The sequence below is a fragment of the Archocentrus centrarchus genome, chromosome 21 (genome assembly GCF_007364275.1).
Source record: "Archocentrus centrarchus isolate MPI-CPG fArcCen1 chromosome 21, fArcCen1, whole genome shotgun sequence".
In the NCBI taxonomy this organism is placed as follows: domain Eukaryota; kingdom Metazoa; phylum Chordata; class Actinopteri; order Cichliformes; family Cichlidae; genus Archocentrus; species Archocentrus centrarchus.
In genome coordinates, this window is record NC_044366.1 from 9,224,979 (window position 1) to 9,252,780 (window position 27,802).

General features: G+C 39.4%; 1 protein-coding gene across 3 annotated transcripts in view; it reads right to left on the reverse strand.

Annotated features, from left to right (window-relative positions):
- Positions 1-27,802, reverse strand: part of pard3bb (par-3 family cell polarity regulator beta b) — a 219,535-nt gene that overhangs the window by 72,424 nt on the left and 119,309 nt on the right. For all 3 annotated transcript variants that reach the window (XM_030758551.1, XM_030758552.1, XM_030758550.1), the window contains 4 exons: positions 24,653-24,868; positions 21,702-21,930; positions 5,370-5,480; positions 4,617-4,988 (listed from right to left, as the gene is read on the reverse strand). In XM_030758551.1, coding sequence (XP_030614411.1) covers positions 4,617-4,988; positions 5,370-5,480; positions 21,702-21,930; positions 24,653-24,868 — 928 coding nt within the window. The remainder of the gene's footprint in view (positions 1-4,616; positions 4,989-5,369; positions 5,481-21,701; positions 21,931-24,652; positions 24,869-27,802) is intronic.

A 27,802-nucleotide genomic window follows, 5' to 3' on the forward strand; every position in this document is an offset into this window, starting at 1 on the left:
ATAATGACTTCAGTTTGTTCAGACTACAGGGTGGGAAATGAACTGTAAACACCTATCTGATATAGTCGCAGAACATGCAACATTATAAGCAGTGAGCAAGACCTCCACGTTGGATCGCATTATTTCTTAATGAAAAGTACTGCTGTACGGCACTATTATTTTCATTAAGTTGGGAAGAACTGCACTTTCTCTTTGTAAAATCAGAAACGCACTCCAGACCATTTTTTCTTCACGTCTCTTCTTTAGTTCTTGTCGATATTGCTCTCTACTTATCTTTTACCCATGTGCTAGAATACCCCTCTCTCTCTCAGAACTTACTCCATTCTGGTCTCTCAAGGCTGATTGTTTTCTAATTGGTGTAGTGCCAGGGGTCATGGTTGTTATGGAAACCTGCAAGGGGCACTTGGAAGGGTTGGATGAGGTGCTGGTGGTGGTTGGGTAAGGGTGGGGAGGGGGTACCCACTCAAGAAAACTGAGGGCAGCTTTTATCCAAGGTTTAGGTGGTCACTTCAGAAAATGGACTGGGTGTTGGTGTGCCAGAGTCTTTTTGTGCAAAAACCATCACAATGAGTGCACAACTTCCAAGATCTGCTGGAGGTTCAAGACTTAGTTTTAAGTTCATTTTAGAGGTTGGTTTCACTTAAGGTATAGGCTGGGTTAAATGTGATTTTTAAAGTCAAGGTAAGGGGGATAGTGAATGCATTATGTCAGTAAGTCTCCTCAGAGCTAGAAACACGTGTGAACATGATCAGTAGCAAAGATATTCTCATTAAACTCCATTTATCTTCACCCAAGCAAATGACTTTTGCAATCACAACCTACTGATTAAAAAAAAAAAAAACCTGAGGGGTGGCAATACACTGAATAAATGATGCTGGGCGGCCTGTTAGAAGGACAGTCTATCAAAAGAAATGACAACATGAGAAATCCTTTCCTAGATGGAAAGAGCCCTCAGAAAATGTGTGCAACTGTCACAATTGATTATATGGGCACATGGATTATTAAATTTTAGGTTATATTTGTAGAAGTGAAGAGAGGATGTGGCTCATTTATTTGAAAACACATTTATGCCTGTGCTTATTATCTTTACCAAATGTGTTGTGTTTGGATGCCTTGGTGTGTGTGTGCGTGCGTCTGCGTGTGTGTGTCCAATGAGTTTACTAAATGAGTCTGCGCTAAACTCTGCCATGCATATGGAATTAAGCTAGATGTGCCCTTTGGAATTAAAGGTGGTAGGCTACTTGAGAAGCAGACAGCGTGATATATCACTGTGCTGTGTGGTTAAACAACTTTCCTTCCATAATAGAACTGTTTAAAGTACATCACTGACCAGCTAAATAAATAAATATAATCTTAGAATATAAGGTGCATGAAGTTAGCTACATAAAAAAAAAACAGAAAAACAACTTCTTATCTATTAGAATCCACATATTGCATGCAAATGCAGTCTGTTGGTGTAAATGCTGCCTCTCTCATCTGCCTGAAGAAACTGACATGATTAAACTCATACTGTGGAAGAATGATGGAACTGTTGCAGAAAGCTTCAAATGTAACGTGCTCTTCTCTTGTCTTTGTTATTCTAGAAGTCTCACGATCGGCTATGAAGTCAGCTTCATAATGAAAGAACACCGTCTGTATTTGCTAGGCTTTTTGGTGTTGGCCTCCGACTCAGCTGCAGGGTAAATTCACAGAGGGGGCTTCTCAGGGTGTCTAAGTATCTAGGGGTGCACCAGTACATATAACACAGATATAGCTGTACAAAGCCATAATAGCATAAACCATTGTAGTAACCGCCAATGGTAGTTTAAAGGCAGGGAGGACACTTTCAGCCTTACTAAAGAACTAACTAAATAATAAAAAAAAAAAAAATAAAATAATATATTGTGTTTAATTGTTGCCTATTAGGACGAATGTATTCAACTAGTGAACATGGTTATCTCTTTTGGAAAGAACCAGTCTTTTCATAGACATTAACCAGTTGTACAGTAGAAAGCAAAAGCAGCAGGTACCAAAGTACAATGCCCTGTTCACCAACTATACCTGGAGGCCCTTCATTTCTGAACCAAGACTGGATGGAAATTATCATTCACACTGGCTGTGTGTTGGTAAATTTGCATTCATTTTAGCTTATGTTATCTATCACTTAAATTATTATCATTATCCAATATTAGCTACAGTAGGACTATAAAGAGTCTGCCTTGTAATCTGGCTTTTAGGGCCCTTTTCAATAAACACTCTATACACAGTGGCACAAGCACACATAGCTGGGTTCAGTTGTGAGATGCACATTGTTGGTGATTCTGTCCCTGCATCATTCTCTGTGTTGATGTGAGTGTGTGTGTTTGCATGCATGTGTGTAAAATAGGTGTTCTTCACTGCTTTGCTGAGGTGCTGATGGAATGGAGTTCTTAGAGATTTTGTTTATCTCCCATATGCATACAGTGGCTCAGGCCTCCCTTGACGCACAGCAGCATACACATAAACATGCACACCCACACACACAGCTGACACACTATCTTCTTTTTCAGGCACCATCGATTACTGTCAGCCAATACCTGCACTTCCTTCTGTCTGCATCATCAGGTTTCAGGAAGTGATGATAAATGAATAGCACTATCTGCCAAAACCTGTGGCCATAGATATATAGGTCTCAAAAATCAAGACATTTTAAGATGTGTTACATTTTATAAGGAAAGAGAAACATGGGGAAACTTTAGTAAATAAATACTGAATATATTAAAATAAACAGCCACAAATGAGAACATTGTCAACAAAGAAAATCAAGTAAACCACCCAGAAAACCCCATGCTGAATGGTAATTAAATATTCATGTGGTTAATTATAAGTTTGGTGGATAAGAACTTTCAGGCTGTTCACAGCTGACACAAACTAACAAAACAACATAACTTACAAGTTGATCGCAGCAGCAGCATAGTTAAAAATGTACACATACATACACACACACATACATATAGTGGCTTGCAAAAGTATTCATACAGTACTCCTTGAACTTTTCCATATTTTTTCACATTACAACCACAAATAAATATATTTCACATATATTCCAAATTATGTGTGCACAGGAAACCAGGAAATACTGAACATCTGTGCAAAACCTGCAGGTTAGGTGAATTTATTGAATATGAACAATTTCACAAAAACATGCTACACACTCTTTATGGTCCAACAAACTTACAAGGAGTGCCTTTTTGTATAAAATGAAATTTATGAGTGGGAGGCATATTACTAATACTGCAATATATTGTGTAATTTCTACTTGAAATACAATTATCAATACACTACTGGGAAAATGTCAATTTTTTTTTCTTCAAACATTGAGGCACTCTAAACTGATTTCCCACCCCGCTAATTAGACTTACCAGAATAGCTACTTTGTGACTCTCTATGGTGATGCTTATCAAATTAATTAGGGTAAAGTAAATGGCAGTTAACCAGCTTCCAGTGAAGAAGAAAAAAACTTTGGGGGTGGGGGGTGTATTGTGGACTGTTGGGGAAAACATGAATAGGAAAAAATAAAATCCTAATTTTGACCTTTTTAGGCTCTGTGAAGTATTGTAGATATTGTCTTTCAATGCGCTGAAGATCTCAGAATCGCATTGTCGGTTACTCTGATTTCCAACCCTAGTTGTAAATGTCCTGTGTTTTATTGGCTAAAAGTAAATCTTTTTTTCCCTCTATCATCCTCTTAATTTACTTTTTATGATAATCATGAGAAAATCTATGCTATGGATCAAGGTCAAGGAGTCCTGACTCTGCATTTAAAAAAAAAAAAACACTTTTAGGGATGGAGATAATTCAGGAAAGGTAGTGTCAGAAAACAACTCTATGATGCCTGGAGCTGTCCATCAAACAGGTTTACTCCCTTGCAAGAAGACAGGTACAGAAATGAAGTGGATGCATGGATGTGTGTTTGTTTGTGTGTGGTTGTGCGAGTGAATATCTGTACTGGCAGATATATTCAGAAGTAAGTGAGCTGTGACTGACATAATAAAGAAAAGAAGTCAGGATTGGGAAATGGAGAGGAACACTGAGCCCTGCTTTTTTATGGGATACACACACACACAGACATTATGTGTATGTCAGTGGGCACTTCAGTACACAACCACTCATACTGAAGCTTAAAGCAAGCACAAACAAGTCAATCTTTCCGTTTTGTCTGTCTCTAACTGCAATGTTTTCAAACTTGCACACACATGCACACAGAAACACACTGGCCTCAGGCAGATAAACGTGATTCAGTAGGAGGGCAAAGACAAGGGAAATATGAAGCATCAGCAAGATAACGCTGCACTGTAAAACTGAAGAGAAACGGGAGGGGAAAGGAGCAGTGGGAAACAAGGTGGATTAAAAGAGACAGCAGGCTGGTATTTATCTGTTAGCTGGGCATGTCCTAAGTATACACAACCACTTTCTGACACATAGTAACAGTATGCTGCACCAAAGTGAACTTAGCTAGGGCTAAAAGCCTGACATGTGCAACTCTTTCATATGTTTCAATTATAGAATCTGAGACTGACTAATGAATAAAACCTTTGTGCTATTAACACCTTTTTCTCTGACTCTTGTTATATCCCACTAAGGTCATAGCTCCTTACCTGTCATTAGTAGGAGCAAGAGCAGAGGGAGATGTAGTTCCAGCTCCCCTTGATTTGTTGACTTTGGCATACAGCCTATCCAGAGGGTCATCATCAGGGATGACTCCAGGCTCGTTAGTATGATTTCCATGTCCTTGAAAACCAGAGGGGCCTTGAGGGGAAGGTGTACGAGCATGTTGAATTGCACTGTAGGGAGGTGACTGAGACAGAGGCTGTGGCAGTGAACCCATATCTCGGTCCCTGAAGGACTGTATACGGGCATAGTTGGGATCTGCATCATCATCCTCAAAATCTGGATATGCCGAACTACCACCACCACCTTGCTGGTCTCTGGACCGTTTATCTCGCAATTCAGGATGTGCTGCCTCAATTCTGGAAAGGAAATGGAAGACTAATTAAGGAATGTATTGAAATTACTGAAACTGAGAAGATTTTGATGAGTGGGCTACTGATGACTGAGCTACCACTGAGCTACCTGTCATATCTGAGCTCTATGACAGGCATGGAGTATAGCGGGATGGAGACAATAGACAGATTGATAATGTTAATAAAAAAAAAATGACATGTTTTTGAAGATGTTTCAATGAGTTGTTCAAGTGGACATTCATCCATCATCAATGAGGAAAACAAAAGATGCTGACTAAATGTTCCTCAGCATGGAAAGATTAACACACCTCCTCTGAATACACACTATTTCAAGTTTTTAGAGCACAAATAAAATCCAAATCATCTCATCTCTAGAAATCTCCCCACCTCTCTCGTTCTTCTTTCATCCTTTCAAACTCATGGTCACTAAGGAGGTCTGACTTTTGCCGTTGCAGAGCAGCCTTTGCTTCCTTCTTCTCCTCTTTTTTCTTTCCAAATCTGGATACAAATAAACAATGACACAGAATGTGGATCAAAAAGAAAGACATATGGTGAAAACACATAATACAACTAGTACTAAAATAATACTTATTAGTATAAAAAATTAATTTAATTAATACTTTGAAGACATATCAGATCTCAATGGGAAAGAAAATCATGGTGGATATCTATACTGATTTCAACTGGGTGATATTTTAGGATGGACAAGAAGCCACATCATTTCATGGAAATGAAAATGATCAACCTACAGACGGCTAAATTCAGACACACACTGCAAATCAAAGTGAAAAAAAAATTGCGGAAGGCAAGTTTTGCTGGTATTTCATTACAGCAACTCAAAACTCGTTTAGATGGCCCCCACGGGCTCGTATGCATGCCTGACAATGTTGGGGCATGCTCCTAATGAGATGACGGACGGGGTCCTGGGGGATCTCCCAGATCACCGAGCTCCTGGACAGTCTGAGGTGCAACCTGTGTCGGATGGACTGAAACATAATGTGCCACAGCTGTTCTATTGGATTTAGGTCAGACAAGTGTGGGGGCCGGCAGTGGTATCGATTCCTTCATCCTCCAGAAAGTGCCTGCATACTCTCGTCACATGAGGCCAGGCATTGTTGTGCACCAGCAACCCAGGACTCTTACTCACTCACATCAGTGGCTCATACAAACTGCCTGTGTCCTGGAACGTCCACTACGTACTTGTTTCAGTGCTGGGAGACAAAGCAAACCTTCTGGCAATGACATGTATTGAAGTACCATCCTGGAGGAGTTGGACTACCTGTGTAACCTCTGTAGGGTCCAGGTGTGGCCTCATGCTACCAGTAGTGACACTGACCCAAGCCAAATCCAAAACTAGTGAAAAAACACTCAGAAAAGATGAGGAGGGAAAAATGTCAGTGGCCTCCACCTGTAAATCCATTCCTGTTTGGGGGGTTGTCTCATTGTTGTCCCTCTAGTGGACCTGTTAATGTTATTAACACCAGAGCAGCTGGTACTAATTAACAACCCCCTCTGCTACTTAATTGACCAGATCAATGTCTCAGAAGTCTAACTGATTTGATGCCATACTCTGATTAAAAAGTGTTCCTTTACTTTTTTGAGCACTGTAAATAAAGGACTAACACTGTATTAACACCACTCTTAAAACAAACACAGATGGACAGACAGAGCAGCTATGGCCTGACTTTTTTAACTTGTGTATTTTTGCTTCTCACATACAAATAAACACACAAAAGGCAACTGTAACAGCAGCAGCACCCACAACGGTATAGGAAACTGGACAAACAGGCTGTTACAGTAACTCTATGTCAAAGCAGTGACTATCAGTGCAAAGAATGCTGGCGTACAGTTAACCCTAATAAATTTGAAAGAAGAAGGATATATGTAAAATGCACTCTATACACCCTAACATTAATTAAAAGATGGCGTACACAGAACAGACCTAAAGAACTGTTTTAAGTGGCCACATATCAATACTCAAACCACAGCAGTCAATACGGCTTGTGTGTGGTCAGCATCAACAGTGTACTCAGCACTAACGGACACCAGACAATTCATTACCTGGAGAAGACACACGCACGCACGTGCACGCACACTCGCACTGAATGTCATAATGAGCATCATAATAGCTTCAGACTTTGCAGCCACTGCTGGAAAATAAAAAAGGCAACTAAAGTGGGAAATGAACATCTGAGATCTAAGAAGTTGATGTATTGATTTGGTCATGTTGGTGTGATTTTTGTGTTTAAGTAGTCAGATGAAAATTAGCTGAGTCAATATTACTGTGCCTTTGCATTGAGGGAGATCTAAAGCATATTAAAAAGTCTGTAAATGAGCCTATAAGTTAAGTTATAGTTTTCATTTTGCAGTATCTCCCATTCTGGACACAGCTGTTCAATCTCAACCAGGTTAGATAAGGAGCAAAGTGCACTGATATTTTCAAGTCTCTTCAGAGACATTCTACTGGGTTCAAGTCCAAAATGTAGTTGGGCAACTCCAGACCTTTCATACCAGTAACCCTTCCTGTATTTTATTGGCATTATGCTTCTGTTTGTTGTATTGTTGGGATGTAAAGCTTTGCTCAGCACAATGGAAGCAGCTTTCACTGGAGACAGCTCTATAGCCATCTTTTCCTCTATTTGACTCATCTGCTATTATCTGGTACAGAAAGAGCTTCCAACATAACCACTGTGTTTGACTGGGATGGTATTAATGAAGTGATGCTCAGTGTCTGGTTTCCACCACATACATGGTTGGTAATTGTGGCAATTATGATCAAGATCTGAGAGTCAGTTAGGTGCCTCTTGGCAAACTCCACAGCAGCAAATATATGACTTAGGGACAATGGGGGCTGACCACAAAGGTTTAAGAGGTGGAGTGCTGCACCAACAGTTTCCTTCTGTAAATTTGTCACTAGGAAACTCTGGGTCTCATTGACAGTGACCACTCAGTTCTGGTTTAACTGGCTCACCAATGCCCTTTAGCCCTGAAAACTCAGTTAGTGGTTCCAAACTTCTAGCATCTGGCAGTGATGGAGGCTGATGTGCTCTTAGGCACTGCTAAAGACATTTCTGTGTATCCGTCTCAGTCTGAAACATGACCAACTGAGGAAAATTTGAAAGGGCCTGACAGCAGCCTTATTTTAAAAATCTATTTACAAACGATTCCAAAAATCTGCTTTAGGTTTGTCAAACTTTTTTCTGTGCACCATTTACAGACAGGCCCAAGATTCTGCAGAGAGCAACCAAAAACCGTTCTCTTTTCCATAATCCATGAATATCAAAATGGATCAGATTCATAATACTAAGTAATAAATTCCATAGAGAACTATATTCTTTGAAATATTCAAGAAGAACTTCCACATCTCTATCTTTAGGGTAATTAAGACACCTTGTTCTTTACAAATCTGCTAAAGCAGTATTACGACTGGAGTGCCAAGTGGGTGCTCAAAGGAGAATGCCTGATTGTTGGGGTTTTCCTCTCTCTTGTAAGGCCTTACTTTACAACATGCTGTTGTTGTGAACTGATGCTGTATGAATGAAACTGAATTGAAAATTGTACCTAAATATGATATTTCCATACTAAGCCATTAAGAGGTATTTACAGTACTCCCAGCTCAAAACCCAGCTCCTATACTGTGAGTAGGATATGATGAATCAAACCTGCTAACTACTTAATACCTCCAACATGCATTGCCTTACAATACACATTTAATTTATAAAGTTCATTTATTGGTATATTAATATGTCACAGCACCTGCTTGTAGTTTATTTCAAACAACATTCACTTTTACTTTAAAGTGTGACTGTTGTGCTGTTTTTAGCTTGTGCATATCACTGCTTTGCTGTAATAAAAGAAGGTACAGTGTGAGCACTGAGGCAATAGGTTTCTTTGAAGTGCCTAATGTAGACTGTGCTGAAGCCTATTTACCACCCATAGAGGTGGACTCGATGGGCAATGAAGGGCTCCAATCATCTGTGTGAATTAACAGCACGTGTGTGTATTTGCTTCACAGGGGACAAGCCTTGCTCTAATTACTGCTGCCTATAGAGGCTTACCCTTTCCTTCAACTCTTTCTCTTACCCTTACTTACCCCTCTTTTATGTCTATTCTTTTTTTACCTTTTCCTCAGCACGCACTTTCCGCCCATTAACCTTATTTCTGTTTCTTTTCATCTGTAGCTTACCTTGCTTTCACCCCCGTCACCTCAGTCTCTCCTTTGACGTTTTGCTCTTTCCCTTTGCTATCAAGCACTTATCACTTAAGATAATCTCTCTCATGCTCTCCTCTCCTCTCTTCTATGCTTCTTGTCATCCCTGCTTCCTCTCCAGTGTCAGCTTCTCTTACAAACAGAAAAGATACACGATAAAGTGGCAAATGCAAATATAACATCTATTTTAACAACAGAACCCTAGCTCTTCAATGAAAAAAATGAAAATAACAAATATTATGAAGTGCAATTAGTTCAAATTGCAAATGATTTTCATCTTTCAAAATTGTATTCTATAAACTGGTGATCTAAGTAAAACATACCAAAAAGGACAGCAAAACACAGTGCTCAAGTAATTTAAAAGGAACCCCTGATAAAGTGTGATGTATGATATTGCAATGTAAAGAAATTTGCAGGTACACAGTTCAGAACTTCATGGACTGATTTTATTTCTAATTGTGCTGATCTGCTTAGATTTTTCTCCACAACAGTCTCTGGAGTTTACTCAGAACTGTGGTGGAAAATAAATAAAATCCAGAGGGTGGGAGTTCAGAGGGGAATGGCCAAAACTGGTTTAAGCTCACAGAAAGGCTTCGCTAAATTGGATAATCAACCCTAGGAACATAAATCTGTGGCTGCAGTGGGCAGCTAAAAATTGGACAGCTAAAGACTGGAAATATGTTGCCTGGTATGATGAATTATCAATTTCTGTTTAAGGACGCAGATGGTAGAGTCACAATTTGGCAACAGTACCGTGAATCCCGGTGATGCTGGTGTAGGGAGTGTTTTCTTGGCACACTTTGGATGCCCTAGTATCAATCCGCACTGGTGTTGCTGACCATAGGCATGTCTTTATGGCCACAAATTACCATCCACTTCAAGACTGCTCTAAATCCGGCTTCTTCCCCGGGAAATAGAGTTATAACAGTTCTATGTTAATATGTTGCACAGAAATTTCTATGTTACTTTTTTAAGTACTGAACGTAACACTTTGACACTGTGAATATATGCTCTGTAAAACCTTTTTCCCAGAAAACTAATAAAAAGTATAATTTCAAAAAAAAGACTGCTCTAAATCCAGTAACACATCTTTGAGCTGTCAATGAAGAAAGTGAAATCTGTATCTTAAATGCATGTTTCCAACATCTTCTGAAATCCATGATACCAAAAATCAATGCTATTTTTATAGTCGAGGATATTTCTATGCCATGTAAGTATGGCGTTGTGCTGGTGTGTGTAGTTAAGAATCCATGCATAGCTACTTATAGATAACAGCTACAGTTTTCTGCCTACTGGACACAATGTGATTCCTTAATTTGTCACTTATCCTTCATTTGGCTATTTTTGTGTTTTTCTTCTCTGACTGAAAATAGAAAAGCAACCACATGTAACTATGGATGATTTACCTACACTTTACAGCAAAATGAAAGAGCAGTAGAATATCTGAAGGAGAAAGAGATTCAAAGATAATGGACACCTACAGCTTACTGTAACTAAGCCTGCTCTCCTTTCCTGGGAACAAACATACATGAATTCACACTCATGCATATGTACACAATGGAACAAAGATTCATTCATGAAATAAAATATGGCTAGCAACACACAAAAAAAAAAAACAGTTAAGTCCCATCTTCTGCCTGAGCACATGGGGTTTCCAAATCAACACTCATGTTGGGTGTATTTGTAAGAAAAAGTTAACTATCACAAATAAATTGGAGACAAATTGGCATGCTTTGATTTTTTCTCTCTAAACGCTGCTTTGGTGAACAATGGGCAGAAATATAATTTGTTTCATTTTTGCTTCTTTCGATCTTAGTTCAAGTTATTACAACAACCTATCAACATCTCTTCTTTCATGTTCTTCTTTGTTAAATGCCTTTTGTCCAACGAAGATAATCAGTTAAATCACAAACCATTATCTACATGTAATCACTGCACACGTTTTCAAAAGTAGAAAGGTGTTATAGGTGAGACTAATTTTTTCTAGTTTTCCATTTCTTTTCTTTATGCGCTTCATTTATTTGCCACTTAATTGTACATTTGGATCATTTTTCTTTATGATGAATTGAAGCTTACAAGAAGTCGAAAGGAACATGTGAACTGGATTTACAATATTAAATCAAATCTCTTTCTCTCTCTGTCTCTCTCTCTCTCTCTCACACACACACACACACACACACACACACACACACACACACACACACACACACACACACACACCCTGATTATCCAGAACAGATTTTAAAATTTACAAGTTATGATGATATTACTTGAGAAGCATTGTTTCACAAGGAATATCAGAGTAAGATTAGCAGCTGATTAACAGCCATTTAGGACGAATATATTACCTCTTGTTGTGTCATTAGTGGGAACAGAATGATAACTCATGAATATTTACGAAGTAACACCACACTCTGTATGGAAAGTGTATGGCTTCTCATTTACATGTGAGAAAGTTTGCTTTAGAAATATATAGCCGGGTTTCTTAAAGCTCCCATCTGTGTAGGGAAAGGGATGGAAAGGGATGGAAACTAAATACAAAAATATTTAACCTAAGAGTCTGACCAAGGGGGAAATTGTATCTTTGGGAATATATGTGTGCTCTCTGACAATTTATTAAAACACATGACCAGGTTTCACTTTGTTCCCAGTCACTCTAAAAATCAACTTCATGAAAGAAAGCTGTCCGCAGTGGGTACAGCACACCAACAGTAAAACACTGTGGCAACACTGTCAATATTTCAGAAACTTTACAGCACATGTCTTCGAGGCAGATGGCGAGAAAGACTGTTCGCGCTTGACTACTGTGTCATTTTGGGCTTAGCTTTAGTTAAATTTGCCAAAGACAGGTGGTGGTTACTGTACATAACTGATATGCGTGTTTATGTTAGACATGAATTTTCAACTTCTGCTTCCCCGTGTGAGCTCTTCACACAAGTCTGATGTGTTATTTTGATTTTTGCTAAAATATTTTTTTTGCTTTAAACAGAATGAACCAATAAAGGACTTCCTGATTTTAAAATCACTGAAAGAGAAAGATGGGGCCCAGTTGGAGAATATTCCACACACTGGATGTTCAGTCAACATAATTCACAGTGATGTGAAAATGTATTTTCCCCTTCCTGATTTCTTTCTTTCTTTCTTTTGCACTGATGGCCATACATTCTCCTTCAGGATTTTCTGGTAGAGAGCACGATTCATGCTTCCATCAATTAAGGTTACTTGTCCAGGTCTCGTCATTCCACAGAATATTTTTCCAAAAGTCTTGGGCATCTTCAACATGTTTTTTGGGAAATGTGAGACGAGGCTTTGTGTTCTCTTTGGTCAGCAGTGGTTTTCCCTCTTGGAACTCTCCCATGGATGCCATTTTTGCCCAGACTCGTTCTTATTGTTGAATCATGAACTCTGACCTTAACTGAGGCAAGTGAGGCCTGCAGTTCATTAGATGTTGTTCTGGGTTCTTTCGTGACTTCCTGAATGAGTTGCTGATGCACTCTTGGAGTAATTTTGGTTTGTCCGTCTGTCCTGGGAAGGTTCACCGCTGTTTCAAGATTTCGCCATTTGTGGATAATGGCTCTCGCTGTGGTTTGCTGGAGTCATGTCAGTGACAGTTTCTCATCTGTTCTTGAGCTTCTTTAGATCGTGGCATGATGTGTTCCTTTTTGAGATCTTTTAGCCTACTTCACTTTGTTAGACAGATTCTATTTAAGTGATTTCTTGATTCAACAGGTCTGGCAGTAATCAGGCCTGGGCTGATTACTAGTGAAATTGAACTCAGCTTTCCAAAACATGCGGTTAATCACAGTTAATTCATGATTTAACATAGGGCCAATTACTTTTTCACTCAGGGCCAAGTAGGTTTGGATAGGTTTTTCCATAATAAATAAAATCATCATTTAAAAACTGCATTCTATATTTACTCAAGTTATCTTTGTCTAATAAAATTTGTTTGATGATCTCAAACATTTAAGTATGACAAATATGCAAAAACCTAAGAAATAATCAAGGGGCAAATACTTTTTCACAGCAATGAACATCTACAGCCACACTAATCAAACTGAAAATAGAATAAGCTTTATCTGCATAAATGTCAGTAGTTGAACTGTGGCCATAGCATTTCACATTTACATTTTAAACAAGGAAGCAAACAGTACAAGCCATCATCTTGACTTTTCATCAACCAGACAGCATGGTTGATGATACAGCATAAACTGTTGTAAAAATATACAATACACACATATTAATATGCACACAGATGTGGAGTGGTAAGTGTTCAGATGGCTGTTCCACACCTGTGGTTCTCCACAGCAGTAAACCCACTGACAAACAAGAAAAAAAAAATTAGGCCAAAAATCTGTGACTCTCACTTCACCTATTCTTTCCATTCTTCTGCTCTTTTCTCCCTCCCGCCCTCCCTCCGCCACTCCTAGGACACGCCTTCCCTTCCTATCACTGGAAAATGGATCCACGAGGGAATGGGTGATTGACAAGTGTGATACAATAACTAGCACATGCACACATACACATACACGCTCTGATGACTGACAGGCATGACATCAGTCAGTGACACCCCAATGACTTCCTGTCAAGACGTTTGATTGGCAGAGTCCTTCCCCTGTTTCAAGCATGTGCTCTCTAATCATGAAACAATGAAATTCAATGTCTGGTCAGAAGACTGACTTTTTTCCCTGCATGGGGAATTTGGAGTCATTTTCCATACACAAATTTTCCAGTGCCTTGAAACCTCATTTCCACTGCACACTTCTATGTTCATGTACAGTTAGCCACGCAGACTCTTCTCAATGGGCACATGCAAGTGGTAAGTCAAAATGTAAAAATCCTGCCTTTGAGTTTGATTAAACTTTAATAGTCAAACTAAATTAGCAATTGAGATCACATGTGGTATAAGAAATTGAGTCTAAATGTATAACTTAATGAAAGGAAAAAAGTCTGTGGATTCCTGACCAAGCCCGGATCGGTATGAAAAGAGCTGGGAATCAAATGAGTCAGTTTTTCACATTGTGAAAGTGGCACAACTAAAGTGTGTTTCTTGCAACGTTTTCAGTGTGAAGTGTTTTGGAACTGCAACAAGAGACATCATGACATGACATCAACTACAATAATTAAAGAAAAATTTAATATGATATATATAATATAAATATAAAAATATAAAAAGCTCAGTTCTAATTTTTGACTAGAGACCATAAATGTATTGGGTATAATGACAAAGAGGATATCTGTACAGGAAACAAGGGACCAGACATAATGCAGATAATTAAGGCCTCAGTCACACAGGCCTAGAGACCAATCAGTGATGCTATGGCAACCTCTGGTTGCTAAGGAAAAATGTGTAGTCTCCAACCGGTTGGAGAGTGGTTGCTGGCTGCTGGTCACAAAGAGAATGCTGCACCAAAACTTCCTTGTGTTTGCTATGGTTGCCAACAGATTGCCAAAGTCGCCTGAAGTTTCCAACTTGTCTGCAAACACTCATCATAAGAGTTTTAGTTAAACTTGAGAAAGCGGGTTGCAAATTGGAAATTGGCTTTAACGTAAAAGTTGGCATCTTCCAATCAGACCACAGGCAACCACAGCAACCTGCTAGTGACCAAAGCAATCACAAGAAGCTTCGGTGCAGTGCAGTAAACCTCTTTGCATCCAATTTGACGCTAATGACTGCCAGCAACCTCTGAGAACTATTCGCCAAACAGCTGGGGAATATACACTTTTCCCCAGCAACCAGTGGTTACCAGGGAGTTGCTGACTAGTCTTTAGTAATCGATTTCACAGCAACTACCAACAACCTCCAGCAGCAATTCGCACACTGGAGGGGGAAAACACATTTATACAGTGTAACACGGTGGTTGCCAGATGGTCATGGACCAGCCTCTAGGTCTTTGTGACTGAGGGGTAACTGAGAAAGAAGCTGGCCCGACTTACCATGTGAATATGTAGATAATGTAATAAACAAAATAATATGGACATTTCCTTTATCCAAATGTCCTTTTTGGATATTCAAACTATTACATTTATTGTAATTCTACTAACTATAGTCAGAAGAGGAGTGAGATACACCCCCATCAAAATGCCAACATGTCATTTCTTTACAAGCTATGTAAGTGCTGCAACTGTAACAGCACAAACTCTTTCACACAGCTTCATTCAAACACAGGCAGAGCTCCACCAATCAGAAAATCTCTAGCAAATGATGGGGACTGCAGCATCAAAGTAAGTCCATTTTCTGCCATCAACCTTTTCATCTAAGCACCACACACACACACACATTCAAAAACACACAGGAATACAGTACGCAGAGACTTGGGCTAATAGGCCTAGCATGAAGCTCAACCATTACACAGCCCACAATGGAGCTAGTCAGTCCTAATGGGCCCCACTGTTGAGATGGGCTAATAGTCCCAGCGATGGAGCACTTTAAGTCTAACAGAGATACTGCATTATGACCAGCTGGAAAGAGCGCAGAGAGCAGGAGAAAAGCCACAAGGAAAGGGGGGAAAAAAAAAAAAAAAGGGGGACAATATGGGGGAAAGTATAATTACTCGTATCAATGAGAGGTAAAGAAAGAGAGTGGACTGAAGGCTCAAAGGCTCTTTAAGTAGGTGGCTGCATTTTTAATTATGTAGCCTTTAAGTTTTAAGTTTTGTGCACATAAAACCTTTTTCAATAAAACTGTTATTATGAACATCAGCATAATGATAGTCAGCAAACATATACATATACGCACATATGCAGAAAAGAGCATATAGGTACAGGTGTACCTATATGGAGCTTACCAAAATGCGACTGTTCATCTCTTAACGTATATTCTAATAAACACACAGCCTAAATTTGAAAATGAACAGCGTGTGCGCGTACTTTTAACGCACATCAGCAATGACAAAAATATGATGCACTGACAGCAGCAGCGCCTGCTTACATTTTGTTCTGGTAGACCTTGTCCTTTTCCAGTCACACCTGATAGATTGCCATATTTTCATTTGTACAGACTGTCTCTCTCCCTCCCTTCCTCTTTCACAGTCAGTCACACACACCAACAGACACACAGATGACAGAACAGCTCAAGAACCATACTCTCCACCCGTGTAAATTATGTGCAGAGCATAGAGTTATGGTTGAATGTACATAATTTATGTCTGTACAAATAAAATACAATAACACAACACTAAACAGTCTGAGCAAGAAAGAGAAAAGATACACATTTTAGAGAAAAAGAAAGGCAAACACACACACAAATGCACACACATGCTCTCTGGAAGATTCACAGTAACCATGTGCCAACTATATGACAACCATCTGACTGTGTGACCAATCATGTTTTATCAGCACATGAATATTCATGATGGTAGGCCGGTTACCACGGTGCACTCTCACAGACACACACAGACGCATGCACGCACACACAGATGACTGGCATGTCTGATTGGCAAGTGTCAACGGTTCAGATGATAGAGCCAGCTGTCCACTTTAAAGGGCATCTTAAACAAACATTTAGAGTTGGATGTTAATTGCCGAGGTTAACAATAAGAATGAGACATTACGGTAATTACATTATTACAGTTAGTTAAAATGCTAAACCATCTCTTCATTCAACTCAAGAATTTAAATCTACTGTAATATGGCCCTTCTGGAAGTTTACTAGTTTAAAATCCAATGAAGAGAGAACTTTATTATGTGTCTTCAGAGGTGCTGCAAGATCAGCAAGATAATGTAGCTGTTGGTAAAAAGATTTTGAGTTTCAAATGTGTGAACCAGTCTATAATAAACATGCACATTTATTACTGTCAAACTACAGACCTGGAGTAAGGCAGAGTATCCAATACTGCCTCTCCTCCAGACCATTAGGCCAATCAAAGGTGCCCTTAGATGAATATGACAAATCAGCAGCTCACCCTAGATTGAACTGTACTGAATAGCACCAATTTGCCTTCTCAGTCTACCACCATTACATGCAATCAAATGCAGATAGAGAGCAGGAGCTGGAGGGAGCAGACGGAGAGGGAAAAATTGGAATGATGCAAAGATTAGCTGGGCGGGGATGGAGATGGGGTTGTGGGGTGGGGGGGGGGTTGCCACAGAAATATGGCTAGGAAGAAGAGAAGGAGAGAAAGGTTGAGATTATCACTGGGCTCTAATCAAGACCCTCTTACAGTGATGAGCGATGAGGTGTAAGGGAAAGGTCTAAAAATATCCTTGGGTGTATTATATGGTTTTAAAGCACTCATGGCAAGATGTGATGGGGGAACTGGTGGTTAGCTGAGAGGATGGATGGATGGAGAGAAGACTCGGTTAGATTAAACTGGAGATGTTCTCGGGTGTGCGGCATAGTCTGTCCAAACCATAATCAAACAAAGTGGTAGACAAGAGGAAAAGAAGTGGATGAACACACACAGAAGGTATTGCTGTAACCTTCACTGAACTCTGAGGCACTTAAAACATTGCTAAAATGGAAAGACGATGGAGTGATGGAGTGAAGGAGATGAAAAAAAATATCCCTCAGTCTTTGTTGGGTGGTGGGGATCTGTACCAGAAAAAAAGAGCAATAAAAGGACCTTCAAAAAGAGAAGAATGACTGACATATTGAGGTATGAAATTATTTAATTTATAGAACTAGATTACATTTTGCCATCAATTAGCCATTGGTTATATCATTTATATCAGTATGATTTATGCTTGATAGTAACTATGCCTAGCTCTGTTTGTATGCATTTGGTAAAAAAAAGTCATAAACACTAGTGCATGCATTACGTTTAGGGTATCTCAGAGGGGCCAAAAAAGTGATCATACAAATATTTTGGCATGAATGCCAAATGACTACAGCAATTATATTGATAACAGGTTTTCTAAAACAACATCACTGAAATCTCAATTCCATCTCAAATCCAAAGCTAAGACTCAGCACTCACTCCCGTGCAACAGGTAACGCCAGCTTGCACCCTGTGCACCCTGTGCTGTGGAAAAGTCTTGTGCCACCCCTCATTTCTTTATATTCTGCTTCCAAGGAACCAGACTTTCATGGAATTTTTTGGTCTTGAGCAACTGAAGGTCGTTTTTCTTTGCTTTGCTTTTTTTTCCAAGCATAAAAAAGGAACCTAATTCAAGGGATGAACCAGTGTTGTGTCTACACATAACAACTCAGAAAAGAAACAAAAAAAGATTTTAAATTGTATCTTTAGGCATTTTGTTACCAGCAGCCTGTCACAAAATCAAATTATTTGGTCCCATTTCTTTAGGTGAATCCAAGAGTGGGCAATATAGCCTCAAAATTAATATTTCAATAAAATATTTAAAGGAAATTCACTATAACAAAATCTCTGACAATACATAAAAATACTAAACAATGTTTTATCAGGGATTGCACCTTGGGGTGGCTGTAGCTCAGTAGGTAGAGCAGGTCACCTACTGATCGGAAGGTCAGTGGTTCGATTCCTGGCTACTCCGGGCTACATGCCAATGTATCCTTGGGCAAGATACTTAACCCCAAGTTGCTCTCCGACCGTCCCGTCGGAGTATGAATGTGTGTGAATGTTAGCTAATTAAAAAAGCACTTAGCTTAGTAAAACATGGAAGTGCTTGTATGAATGGGAGTGCATGGGTGAATGTAAAATGTGTTGTATAAGCGCTTTGAGTGCTCATACTGAGTAGAAAAGCGCTATATAAGAACTAGTCCATTTACCATTTACCTTACAGGCACCAGTATTCATTTACTAGTGCAAACAAAATATAAAAAAAGAAAAAAAAAGTACCAACAGATTTTGATCCACCACACGATACCATCGGCAAAGTGTCTGAATGGCAACGGGTTCATTTTTCAGCATGACAATGAGCTGAAACACAGTGCCAGAGCAGTTAAAGCATACCTGGATAGAAAACAAACAAACACACACACACACACACAGTCATGGATTGGCTTCCCCAGAGAGTGGACCTCAACATTATTGAAGCAGTGTGAGATCATCTCAACAGGGAATGGAATAAAAGGAAGAAAAAAATACAAAGAAGAGCTTTGAATGGCAATAAAAGGTGGTCATAACAAATACTTTTACAATTTTATTTGTTTTACAATTTTGTCTGTGTCTTACATACTATATTTCCATGTATGTTTGCACATTTCAATAAATCACTTCACCTATTACCCATTTTCCTCGCAAAATATACAGAAATGAGGGGTGTCTCAAGATTTCTGCACTATACTGTACGACCTATAGCTTCAATTATTATGTCATCCCATCCTTAGTTTAAAGACTCTTAGTGAAGTAAGTTGGAACTGAATAGTTTAGAGTGAATATAGTTCACACAATTCACACAATTCCTGTTATTTGCTTTTGAAATGTAACTGTATTTACGGTACTCAAAACATCACGATAGTTAATTTGAAAACTTTGAAAACGTAGCAACAAAATCTCCTCAGAAAAAAAAGCAAAATACCCAAAATGAATCACAGACCTTGCAGTTTTACTACTGATAAACACAGCTGACAATAAACCATACTGCTAGCAAGCACGATGAAGGTCTTTTTTAAGATGTGGGGAAAGCAACTGTTCATCAGCCTCAAACCCAGTTCATCTCTGTTGAATTATCAGGAACTTTGTTCCATGTAGCGAGGTCTCTGTCTTTTAAAGGCTGGATGACTGCTGTATTAAAGTAAGCACATTTCCGCTGAACACTGTGCAATGATGAGTTTATGTGGCTTAAGGGTTGACACATAAGGAGGAACCGACAAAGATTAGACAGGTGGATGCGCAGTCAGGTAGCTCTAAAAGCAAACACTGCACAGAACACACTGCATACTCTGTCTAATCATCATCACTCTTGGTCACCTGTTTGTCTTTTAGTGAAAAATAAAAACAATTTGACATAATTGTAAACAGGCTTAACATAGAATTTTAACACAACAAAAGGGAATATATCACCGCATCATAAAAATGTATTTCCTGATGATTAAACAGTGTAGGAATAAGAGAAACAAAGTTAGCTGAAATGAGAATGGGAGGGGGGGGGGGGGGGGGGGGGGGTGGCAACTTTCAAAGAAAGAATTAAACCTTTTCAATTACATAAAATTAGTGATATTACTCTAACTGCCTAATGTTACACTTTAAATAACATGCAATTTTGAGATATAATCATTGTGATAAAATGGGACTTTGAAATCTGGAAATGCTTTTCTCTGTTCTGGTTCACACAGACTGCTTTTGTGAGTGCATTTTGAAAGGCTGCTGCTCTATTTTGCAGATCAAATTGCAGGCTGGTGTTTATCTTAAGATCTGTATCTATGTAATGTTCATGTGAAATCTCCCTTCAGAACCATGGTGGAAAAAAAAAAACTGATAGTAGGTAGCAGTTGAGGTAGAAAGTATAGTAAATTGTTCATTGAAACACTTTGCTCCATTCATGCTACATGTTATATTCACACTGAACTTAATCATAGAAAATAGTTCAGACTGTAAAGTTTCCGTACCTCTTAAGGGAAATTTGGGCACCGCGCTTAGAGTGGTCTTTGTGTGCCAGAGGGAGATATAGTATGAATGCAGATAAAATGTACACATTTTTGATAATAACAGACACTGCAGATCTGATTTTCTGACAATAAATAAAGAAAAGATTGTTGTCAAATAAATTCTTCTTGTTGATACAAAAGGTGCCCTGATGTTATGTATGAATGTGCCTTGTGTTAAGAATAAAAATTGCTGTAGCTGGTGGTTTATGGCCTCTGAGGGGACAGGAGATATTTTTTACCATGCTTTGACAGGGTTCCTTCTAGGACAGAGTACATCAAGCAGCAGCAGCAGCAGAAAAGTTTGGGATTGATTATCAGTGACTTAACAGAGTTTGGATACAGCTAAAAAGTGATCAGCAAACAGTAAAAAAGTGCTGATATCTGAAAGCACAAATGAGAAAGACACAGATTTCACTCTTGTCTCAGCAAACACACTAAACTTTATTCACTGAGGCACAGCAGAATGGACAGACTGTCATGGGCTCGCTCAGCTGTACAACCATAAACATGGTTGGTAAGTACAACCATGTTTCCATAAAAATCTGGACGTTGTGCATAATGTCCATAGTCTATGTCCATGGCCACTGATGCCAGCAACACATTAAAACAAGAGACTGAAATAATTCTGGTCCTCTAATAAGTGCTTTGATGTTCATTTTGGAAATCACTGCTCTGTGAGAAAAGATTTAAAAGCTTTGATATCTGCCGTGTGGTCAGCCCTTGACAGCAGCGATTCACAGCAGCAGTGGGGGAGACCTTTTCCCACCACCTGGAAACCTGGCTTTTATAGCTTCTGTTTAAAGAATGAACAGAATTGTTTCTCCAGATAGTCTGCTGTAAATGCATTTGTTTTTTTTATTACAACACCTGTCTTGTTGGCACAATAACGTTCAAGCAGATAATGCTAGACCATATGAGGCAGGTGGTTGCTTTGGTACGAGGCAGCGGAGTTTGTTTCCAAGCCAACAACATGCACTCATTTAAAAATCCATTTACTCACCTCAGCAGGCCGAAGCCTATTTTCTTGCTCTTCTTTTCCGTCTCCTCTGGCTCCTCTGCCTTCTTTTTCTCTTTCTCTTTTCCTTTCCCTTTGCCCTTTTCTTTCTTCTTTATTTTGGCCTTCTTTTTCTTTTCTTTTTTGCCTTTCTCCTCGATCTGGTCACTGGCTCCCTGGCGAGAGGAACTACTTGCAGGCGTGTCCCGGCCTGAACTGGGCTCTGTACCATCATCTGAAGGAGAAAAAAAAAGGGAACGTTTTAACAAGTATAAAAAAAAATATTCATAAAACAACTAGTTTGTATTTTTTTTTCACTTCCATAACCATGTCAGATTTAATTCAATAAAACCTAAAAATCTAAATCATCAGCCTGACATGAAGGAATATTCTGTAGGAGAGATCACCAAAGACAGGGGGACCAAACTTATAGCTTTAACATCAAGTAAGATTAGCTAAACCTCACAGCTTGATCAAATGTGATGCACCACAGGAAAAGCTGCAGGCTGTGTCCAAAATATGCAGTTTATTCAACACTTTCTGATGCATAAACTGCAGAAAAAACAATGCACTATTCTGCCCCCAAATCCTCGTCCAGCAAACCTCTCAGCTATGAGGAGAAAATCCGCACTCAGCGCACACACGCCTGGGGGGTGCGACCTGGCCAAGGAGCCAGGGAAATTTTCCCTCTGTGGCGATGACACTGTGTGGTTTCTTTTAAAAGTAGTGGAAATTTTATCAGAAGTTCATTTATGAATGTGCTACAAATGACTATTTAACTATTTGCACAGCTAACTAAACCCCAGTAATTCAAAGGACAAAAACAGTAAGACATCGTCAGGTTAAAATTCATATAGAGAATAAACAGAGATGGACACAGGAAACGTAAAAATGTAAAGAGTGAAAATGTTGGACTCTAGCCTGGCGTTCACAAACCACATTACAAACTGGGTCAAGACCACATATGAGGTAGAAAAGAAACACAAGCAAACAAATGCATTAAGCAACAATGCGCATAAATGAAAATTACTTGTGCAAAGTGTCAGATACGGTTTAAGTTTATCTGCTTTCTCTACAGTACATTTATCAACTTTACAGAGAGTTAATTAACTCATCACAGAGGAAACTGTGACGCCTCATTACTTCTTCGACAGACTGGAGGTCTGAGGCACAACAAGAACACACAAACATGCAGAAATTATAGTCTACTTGTCAGATTCATAAGCTAACCAAACCAAATTATTACTTCAAATGGGACTAATTTTATTTGGATATTCACTTCAGCATTAATTACAAACACTGTCTTCCGGCAGAATGGAAATGTGTGCGTGCATGTGTGTACTTGTATATTTATCCTGCTGTAGAGCCATAGCATCATGCTCAACAATAGAAGCAGATGTGATCTCTGTAAAACCTTTTTTTTTAAATAATTGTGTACATAGTGGATTTTTAAATGAGTTTGCTTACAAATGTTTTATTTTCCCCGTCAGATTGTTCATAGAATTTGGAAAACAGCAAAATTTTCCAAGAAAATATTTTACTGTTTCAAAAAAATGTGCATAGATCACAATGTTTTGTAAATCAGGATTTAACAGGTTGAACCAACAATCACAATGTTTGCTAAAAGCATGTCAGTTACGCGTGCCAATATCAGAGGCTTATCACTGTCCAGTCACATATCAGTATAAAGCCTGGGCTATTTCAGACTCTCTGCGCCAAAGAAATAAAAAAGAAAGCGATCCAATTTAAACAGAAGTAAGATAACAGACATGTGGAGGAAAAAACTATTCACTGTGATCAATCCCAGCTGAAATAAGGCCTCCAACGCAACTGACTCAAAGTCTGTTGGACCGTCATCTTCACGACTGAATAGATTAGAAACAGTGACACACTGTTCTCATGTGGTATTAGCTGGATTCGGTTCAGGACCCCACACAATGCATCTGCTGCACATTAACTATGGAAAAATAACTTTCATTTAGTCAGAATATTACCAGTGTTTGCCTCTTTAGCAAACCGTGCTCTGCGGCTAAAAAGTGCAAACTGACCTCTGACAGGTAGTGGTTGACAAGCATTTACATTTGACACTGAAATGATTTAAATCCAAGCAAAAAAATGACTACAACAGACAAAGAGACACCCACACAGGAGAGGACTGAAGACAGATTCAGTGCACTTTAGAGAGCGGCTTTTTTGTCGATGAACTGCAGCTCTCAAAGTGTTGAACATTTAGAAAGATAGTGACAGATGTGGCCACCGTGTGTGTGTGTGTGTGTGTGTGTGTGTGTGTGTGTGTGTGTGTGTGTGTGTGTGTGTGTGTGTGTGTGTGGTGTTGACATGCCCTATTAGTCCTATCCTGTGTGAGTGTAGTGATCTGAAACAGCCCGACTCATTACTCTGGTGGTGACTGATAAGAGTTTGCTGCTAATAACACAGCTGGGAATTGAATATGTGCTGATATTTTGAGGCATTAGGTGCTTGTTGCAAAGCCCCTGTCACACTTTAGTTGAGAAAATGTAATTGGGGAACACCTTGCACTTGGAAGTAAGCTGAGTAGGCATCAATCACTGTGTTAAAAACTCCATCTGAAGGTGCTGAAGATATATGTCAGCGAGCAGATTGAAGATTTGCAGATAAAAAAAAATCTTTCCAATTTTGAAGCAGTAATGTGCCGTGTAGATGAATGAACAATGTATCATCAATATATCTTCTAGACACTTCTCAATCATAACTGAATTATAGTTGTGCCACTGAAGTGAAACAGGTGAAAGTTTCAGTGTGCAGAATTAGCTTCTCCACTATACAGTGAGAGTCACACAGAATTAAATGCGTCACATGCTCTCCTCTAAGGCTGTGTAAGTTATGTATTTGTTTTGTGAAGCAAATTTTGAGTTGCACACAAATTTATAGATCCCCCCCCAAACTTATCACACTTGCACCCTCGTCATCTCGCTTACCGTCATCATCTTCAGCTGGCCCATCGTAGGATTTATCAATTGCTGCTCGGAAGCTCTCGTTACAGCCTCTTCCCCTCACCATATTTGGGCGAGGGCGGTGGAATGGGAGGAGTTCGTTTTTTCTGTTAACCTCTGACATGGCCGTCTGGAGACTCTCCAACGAACTGGACTTCTTCAAGCCGAGGGTGGGTCCGAGCTCCGAGGGACTGGATGGAGCTGGGGGAGAGGAAAAGGATTTAATATTACTATCTTGCAGGTGTATTGTCCTGCTAGTGAGTCAAGATGCAGTTTGCAAAGTCATTCCAGATTCATATACAGTAACACGTGTATTCAAGACTTTGACTAAAGACTACTTTGTTTGCTTGAGGTGACAGTGACCTTAAATTTTGACCACCAAACTATGATCAGTCATCCTTGAGTTCAAGTAAACTTTTGTGGCAATTTGAAAGAAATTCCCCATAAGGTGCCCATGATGTTGATATTGTCTCTGCTCCTGGGTTTCATGGCACAGAGGGCCTGACCTGCACATATATGGCAGGGAATAGACACATTTGCCCAGCTCTAGCAATCAAAAATAGGTTAATCCCTGCTATACCTTGCTGTGAACAGGTTAAAAAACTTGAGGAGACACAAGGACTAGAAGCCAGAACCAACCAACTCTAGAGAGAAGTGCCAATAAAAAAATTGATGCAGTTAACTATCCCGTTGTTGAGCATGTGATGGATGTGAAGTCTGCTTCACTGTTCCTAGATCTCCATCCATCATCACAAGTACACCGTGAGAGATATTACTGAGGGAGGGAGGGATCTAGCAGAAAGAATGATAAAGAGGAGAACGATGGATGAGAAGACGGAGAGTCGGAGAGTCTCGGAGAGTAAGAGAGAAATCAGATGTGTGTTCAAGCTTCACATTTCCAGTACACACAGTTTACAAGTCGTGAAAACAGCCAAGCTTGCACTCTTTGCATTATGCAGACTACCTAGCAACTGCTGCTATCCTGCTGCGCAAACCCAGCACAAGTTAACAGAATCCTGACAGCCGAGGCTGGATCAAGTTCAGCCTCAGGCCCCACTGTGATGTTTCCACCACTTGTGAGGATTGCAGTTTATAAAACAAAAGAGGCAGAACAGGTAATGCATATGTCACTCTGTGCCACCTAAAACAGGGGAGACACTGATGGTGGACAAGATGGGGAGCAAACGGCAAGGTGGAATGATGACTGTGAGGGAGCAAATTATTTCCTCCAGGGAATATCACAAAGGGAAACCCCAGTGGCAGAGAGAAGACAGAGAAAAATGGGGAAGAAGGGAGGAAGGCTGGGCTTGCTGCCAGCTCAAAATACTGGTAATCCTTACACACAACACACACATATACATACATTTCGGATTCCTTGCTGGCTGTAGCCTGTCGATATGATGCCACTGTGATTCATGATAGCCAAACTTGCATCACTTTAGCTAATGATTCCCTATACACACTGCTGCTCTTTGTGTGTGTGTGTGTGTGTGTGTGACTGAGGAGTGAGGATGTGACTTCCACATCTATTTAAACAACCATTAACCAAATACACACAAACACACAACAAGTAATAACTCACAGTGAATGTATGCACATGCATAATGTAAGTTGGCTACTCTGGAGATGGACAAAGGCCACAACATGTCAGACTCACATCCATAAACATGACATTCAGAGGCATACTGAATTATTAACCATCAAGTGCTATGTGATTATTTCACAGTGAATCAACCCTAGAGCAATTTTTGGGATTTTTCATACAGCTGAATTGATACTTATATTAAGAAACCAACAGGGTTTACTTTTTTATTTTAACAGGAAAGACCAGGCTTACATGGGCCATCAGAAAAAATGTGCTTTTGCTCATGATGAAACCTAAAAATCTATAACAAACCACTAAAAACTTGTTAAAAAAAACCAACAAAAAAGTAAGATAATGCTATCACTGTCCGTTTTTCAAACAGACCAGTAACATTCCAGCTAAAAACCTTTTGTCACTACACTGAAAATATGAAAAGCTTTATGTTCTGTGAAAATTAGCACATGATTTACCATCTTAGCTGTTTATTCCTAATGAACTTCCAATCTTATTTACAACGGGTGACTCATTTTCTTGATTTGCATTTTCATATAGGCCATGGGGTATGACAGGGTGTTAACTGTGTAATTGTAACTCTGCAACAGAAGCATCTATATTTGTTTTGACAATATGATTACATACTTTATGACTTCCAGAAGCTTGATAGGACTGTGTGCTGATGGCTAGTGGGCTGGAAAAAAAATTTACATTCTAGGGCTCATGACTAAAGGTCCCATACACCAGTTTCACTTGTTAACTTCAAGTTGAGTGATATTCCAGCGAGAGCTGAACCTCTCACTGAAATGCCTAGGAGGCCTGACACTCCTCAAGCCAGCGTGCTTTCAGATGCCAACAACATTCTGAAAGACAAGCAGCTAAAGCAACATAATTCATAATAAAGCATACATGATAGCTTAGATTTATACACATCTGTGGTTACTCACACATTATTTTCTCTAAGTGTCTGATTTTATATATATATATATATATATATATATATATATATATATATATATATATATATATATATATATAGTTAGGGCCACAAGTATTTGACAGTGACAGAATTTTGTATTTTCCTTCTGATCTGTTTGGCAGCAGGGGGTACAGCCGGTACACTTCAGAATTCATCTTGCTACTTCTATCAGCAGTCATATCCTCTGACAGCCATACATGCCCGTGCCATTGAATTGCCTCCACCGTGTTTGACAGATAACGTGGTATGCTTTGGGATCGTGAGCTGTTTCTCCTTCTCCATACTTTCCTCTTTCCCATCACTCTGTAACAAGTCCAACTTGGTTTCATCTGTCTACAGATTTGTTTTCCAGAACTGTGCAGGCTCTTTCAGATGTTATCTGGCAGGGCCTAGACAATAAAAGTCTCCTGTGGTCTTTCAGTTGTTTGGTGTTGCTGAGCCGGCCCGGTACATTCATCCTTTTTAAGAATGTAGCAGATTGCTGATTTGCGCACTCCTAAAGTTTCTGCTCTGTCTCTCTTTAGGTTTATTGGGGTTTTCAGCCTAATGATAGCCTCCTTCATTTACACCAACACCT